This window comes from Gavialis gangeticus, unplaced genomic scaffold (assembly GCF_001723915.1).
Source record: "Gavialis gangeticus isolate Ggan-Ray unplaced genomic scaffold, GavGan_comp1, whole genome shotgun sequence".
In the NCBI taxonomy this organism is placed as follows: Eukaryota; Metazoa; Chordata; order Crocodylia; family Gavialidae; genus Gavialis; species Gavialis gangeticus.
The window spans coordinates 16,708,997-16,714,624 of NW_017729026.1; the positions used below are offsets into that span (position 1 = coordinate 16,708,997).

The 5,628-nt window shown below is 43.4% G+C and overlaps 1 protein-coding gene across 1 annotated transcript in view; it reads left to right on the forward strand.

Moving 5' to 3' along the window:
- The window catches only part of MAN1A1 (mannosidase alpha class 1A member 1), a 277,351-nt gene that overhangs the window by 83,331 nt on the left and 188,392 nt on the right, over positions 1–5,628 (forward strand). Inside the window, exon 5 of the mRNA XM_019520217.1 lies at positions 2,128–2,208. Within this exon, the coding sequence (XP_019375762.1) occupies positions 2,128–2,208 (81 nt within the window). The remainder of the gene's footprint in view (positions 1–2,127; positions 2,209–5,628) is intronic.

A 5,628-nucleotide genomic window follows, 5' to 3' on the forward strand; every position in this document is an offset into this window, starting at 1 on the left:
AGCTTTCACTGCCCCGTAGTCTTGAGCTTCTTCTTGGGTCAAGGCCTGATAAGCTGCCTGGGCCTTGCCTACTACCAAAGCTCCCAGCTGGCTGGCCCAGTACCTTTTGTCAAGGTCTGTGACAATGGCATGGCGTTCGAAGGCCTCGATATACGCCTGTGGGTCATCTTCCACAGTCATCTCGGGTATTCCAAAAGCCAACGTACTATGTTGCACGAACAACCGCTGCTGTCAACCCACGATCTGCATCAACGCTTGCAGGTTCTGTGCCAGTAAATCTGTGGGACCCATCTCGCCTGGCTGCATGACGGGCGAGTGACCCCTAAAGGGGTTCCCGGCCAATGTATCACCCTGTAACTGCTGGGCTTCAACTAGCCACTCTTGGGCGGCTTTTGATCTACTGGCAGATGTCACACCCCTTCCGGGCCTGTTCGTTGCCAAAGTAGTTCTCTTCTCCCCGCATCGCCAACCCTGTTCTCTCCTGCCACGACTTGGTGTTCCTCAGTAGGTGGAGTCAGTTAACGGGTTCCTCGGTGGTCCGGGCTTTGCCTGGCGGTTGCTCACAGGGCTCCAACACCCCTACACCCCAGCCTTATGCTACCTTCGGTGTGCTGCCCAGCCGTTATTCGCGGCCTCTCCCATGGGTCACGTTCTCCGTGCCACGTCTCGGAGCCAGTAGCTAGAGACCCTGCTTGCCCTCATGGGCCTGCCCCTACAGCCCTTCGCACCTCGGTCCCTTCCTTCAAGGGTACTTTCCCCACTAGGGTACCCTGCCGAGGCTTCCCTGCAGCCCCGCCATGGGGATGCTTATCCCTGTCTTCTATGCCCCTTCACTCAGGGTGACAAGACAAAACAAGTGAACAAAAACCAACCCGTGACCTATTCCCCTCCTCCGAAACCTTGCGGGGAGGGATAGCTCTCCTCTCCGCTCATCGCTTCCCAGACTAGCTCCTATCCATCACTCAACATACTAGGTCCCAGCAGTGATACCCGCCCTGATCGCAACCCCCTTCAGGGCTGTCCCCAGGTCTTCGTCCCCCTGGCGTGCTGTCCTCTGTGCCCCGTTGTCTCGGCACTCCCACCTGGGTCCCGCTGCGCTTCCAGGTGCCACTTGAGCTCTCCCTGCACTCGACCAGCCTGTCGCTCCTCCGTTGTCTGGCAGTGGCCTTTGTCGGGGTGCTCCACTCTCCCCGGCCTGTGTCGCCTCCTGCTCATCAGGCTGCTCGGGATCCTTACTTGGAGTCCTCCCTGCGGCTGGCGTCAGCCGTAGCTCTCTCCCAGCTATATGCCCCTTCCGCTGCTGTGGCCGCCATTTTTATTTCCGCCAGCCAGCATCTGACGCTGACATCACCGGCTGGCCATAATTGTACAAAGAGGCAGCTAACGAGCTGCGCAGGTTCCTCTTTCCGCCCACATGCATCTCGTCCCGAACTGCTGGTGAGTGCTTTGCGTTACTTCGCCTCCCGGGACATGGTATTTCCTTGCAAATTGCATTTTTCATGAAAATCACTAAAAAATTTCATGATTTTCATGAAAAATGCTATCTTATGATTTAAACCAGACACTATTTATAATGAATCTGATACTAATTCTATTAAAGCATGTACTTTCCCTTTAAAACAACGGTAGTTTGAGGAAACAGGAGTGATCAAGTTAGACCAATACAAATTAGTTTCCCGAGGAGGAACCTGAAAGTAGGAAAGTTGATTAGTGTTGTTTGTGACATCCAGGAAACATAACTTGTCCTTGGAGGAGAAAGGTGTAATGCCCAGTGGAATTCCTGAGCATGCCTCAAGCCATGTTCATAGTCAGGGAAAACTAAACCTGTACAGAGTTTTTAAACTGAGGAAGAAGAAATAACTTTTAAAAGGATATATTTTAAATGCTTCTCATTCAGTTTATCTGTCTCATACTTCCTCCTGTAAACAGCAGAATGCAGTTCTCATGGAGCTTGGGCCCATGAAATAATGTGGAAGGTGGTAAACTCAGTATTTGTCTGCTAATTGAAGTTGTCAGTGCATGCCCACACAGAAACACGGTGCTTTTGTTTTTTTCAAAGTAGCCATTGTAAATTTTCATACAGACTGAAATTTGGTTCCAATTATATTCTCTTACTTATTTCCCCAGAATGCTGAAATTTCAGTTTTTGAAGTGAATATTCGTTTTGTTGGTGGACTGCTTTCAGCATACTATCTTTCAGGAGAAGAGGTAAGATAATTTCTCCATATCATCATTCTGAAATACTTACCCAGAATTAATGCAGATTTCTTTGCCGCCTCTCCATTTGTGTTTCTGTTTAATAAGACACTTTTTTACATTAATTTGGATGTTTGTGAAAATGGCAGATGTGTCTTTGATGAAAGCCTACCTATTTATATGTGCCTTCAGATGTGTGGGGATGCTGCTCTGACGTGATGTAATTGCAGTGCATTGGAACAGACTTGATTAATCGAGTCTGTTGGAACGTGGTAATCAGCATGCTTCAGCAGCCTCTTCATCTTGTGTATTCAGCATCCTCATGCTTCAGAATGGAGGTGGGGGTGCTTTAAGTAAAGCTCGTTGAACAACTGCATTTGTTAATGCTGAGTACACGAGACACTGTGGGTGCTTTAATTAGAGCAGCTCTTGGAGCCACTCTAATTAAAGCCCCCCCCTCCCCCCCAGCACACGTAAAGATGCCCAAAGATTTTTCTCCTTTTTCTTAGGCTGTTGTTTTTGTATAAAAGTCACCAATGGAGAAGTGTTCTCAGTTGTAAAACCATGCCCAATACATATCTAGAGGTTTTGAACTGAGGAACAGAAGTCTGAAGTTCTGATGCTGCTGGAGGTAGATTTGTTACAGAAAATGGCATAATCCTTGCAGGGAAATTTTAACTTGTACTGATATCCACTAATGTGAATTAAAGCTTTGTCACGGCTAATTCATAGTCTCAGAAAGGATAAAATTGCAACTGAGAATGTAGGAAGAGAAGAAAATGTGACAGGGAGAATTGGAGGGAAGAATGTATAACTGGTGGTAGAGATTCAGGCAAAGACTACTAGAACCACTGTGGCTTGTTTTCTGATCATCTGTGAGTGTTAGAGTTGCTATGACATTTTGGAGGGCAGCCCTAAATGGAGGTCTAGTTTAAATGTAATGAGAGAATGAACATGTCCGCTGGTTTTGTGCTTTGTACTTCAAACTGATTCTCAGATGTGTATATCATATGTAGGTAGTAGAAGCAGAGCTAACCCTTATCCTCTCATCTTAAACAGATGCTTTGTTTTGTTTCCTATAGCTAGCCTGGCTACGTCAGGGAGCTCAAAGGCAGAGCCCCTTTTAGCAACAGTTTCCTATGGGAAAATATAATGGCAGCTAAGTTACAGCATCAAGGCACCTACTAGATATTCCTTTTTGACTTTCTTGTCATCCGCAGCAGCAAAGCCCTGATATCCAAGCTTCATTCAATTCCTTCTCTTATCCCTTCTCTTATTAGCAATGCTACCACCATGGAAGAGAGACTATGGCAGTTAGTTCTCCCAGAAGAGCATGACACCACATTTTTGGCTTGGCATTTTTGCAGTTCCCAAATTTTACTAATTTTTATTAATGTTTCACCTCAGTAGTATTAATTGGCAGGGTTCGTCTTTAACTTAACTATGAAAGGCCTACTGTAACCTTAAATAAAGCAACACTTTAAATTTAACAGTTGAAGACCAGGGCTAAGAGTAATTGAATTGAGAGTTGTACACTCTTCTTAAAACTTAAAATATTATATATGAGAATTTTACAGTTTGGCCAAGAATATAAGATACTTTATCGTTAAGCTCTACTTCTACGTAAAATGAAGAGCTTTCTTGACAACCAGAAGTATTTAAACTAAGCATCAAGAAAAACTCTATTTTGAATTGTTCAGTTTATATTGTTATCCTAAATTATTTTGTTCTTGTTATTAAGTATCTGAATTTTCATCTCATTCCACAAAACTGTAGAAAATGTTAAAATATATGGTTGCTAGAGAAAACATTTTAGGGATTCTTGTTTGTTTATAATGTCTCTATCTCTTGATCATACCTCACCAAGCATTTCTCATGATATTCTCACCAATAACTTATTTGCTTAAAGTTTCTTATATTCAGACCCCCTACTAAATAGCATCACGTGAAGCAGTTAACATTTGGACATACGTTTGTTACAAATTCACAGAAAAGGCTGATGGAAAATCTCATAATCGCACAGTTAGTCAGCTTTGTGTCTCCGAACAAATGTTGTATTTTTAATAGAAATGTCTTACCTGTGGCTTTTGAAGTCAGTTGTTACCCAGTGATAATTCAGTGACCCTCAAATGAATGCAGCATCTTTACAAAAGATGCTTCTACGATAAGACAGTTATATTCTATTGATAACTTATTGTCCACTAAAGAACTGCAGAGAGCTTTTGTTCATATTAGCTGTTAATTAAGCTGGCAGATATAGAGAGCATTTCTTATGAGTTAGTGTCCAGTTGAGGGATGTTGAGGTGCCTTAAATTAGGTTGTCATTGATTGCCAAAAGATGTTTGACAAGGTGGTCTTTACTAGGATAGTAAACCATCAGAATATAAACATATTTACTTTGTACATGTTAACACGCAACATCCCTTTCCATCAGGGACACACAAACCTATTCTTTTACTGGCTTTTATCTAAATATCAAAGATTTACTGATAGTTGAGAGGCCTAAGCATACAGAATTCCTTCAGCTTTGTAGCAGTAATCACATGGTATTTCTTGACCAAGTAGTTTTACAATTGGAAAGCCAGAGATTATAGGTTACTTGTATGAATTACAAAATCTAAATGGCTAAATAGTTAAAATTTTCCTTTTAGATGATTACTGGGAAAAAAATTCTCTTGGGTCATCCATTTCAATTCAAAGTGAAATGGTAGCTTATTCTTGTGCGTTGTCCTCAGATATTTTTATCTAGTCTAGATAATAGAGCTTGTGCCTTAATCACCTCAAAATGGATTACAGAAACTGGAATTATAACAAATATATATGTTGTCATGTATACGTATCCCACTAGTTTCAAAACATCAGTGCTTATTAAAATAACTACCAAAGTATTTCTTCAGTTGGCTTGCAATATTATCGCTCGATCTAGGCAATCCTTTATCCTTTTTTAATTCTATTTTTATAGAACTAGGGTCGGAAGGGACCTTATAGATCTTCAAGTCCGACCCCCTGCCAGGGCAGGAGAAAAAAAACTGGGCTCAAATGATCCCAGCTAGGTAGGCATCAAGCCTCTTCTTAAAGACCCCCAGGGTAGGAGCCAGCACCACTTCTCTTGGAAGTTGGTTCCAGATCCTAGCCACCCTAACTGTGAAGTAGTTCTTATGGATGTCTAATTTAAACCTCCTCTCCAACAACTTGTGGCCGCTATTCCTTGTTATGCCAGGGGGCACTAGGGGAAACAAGGTCTCTCCTAAACCCTTCTGGTCCCCCCTAGTGAGTTTATAGACGGTCATCAGCTCCCCCCTCAGCCTTCTCTTGTGAAGGCTGAACAGGTTCAGGTTCCACAGTCTCTCATTGTAGGGTCTGCCCTGTAGTCCCCGGATCATTCGGGTGGCCCTCCTCTGGACCCTCTCAATGTCGTCCGCATCCCTCCTG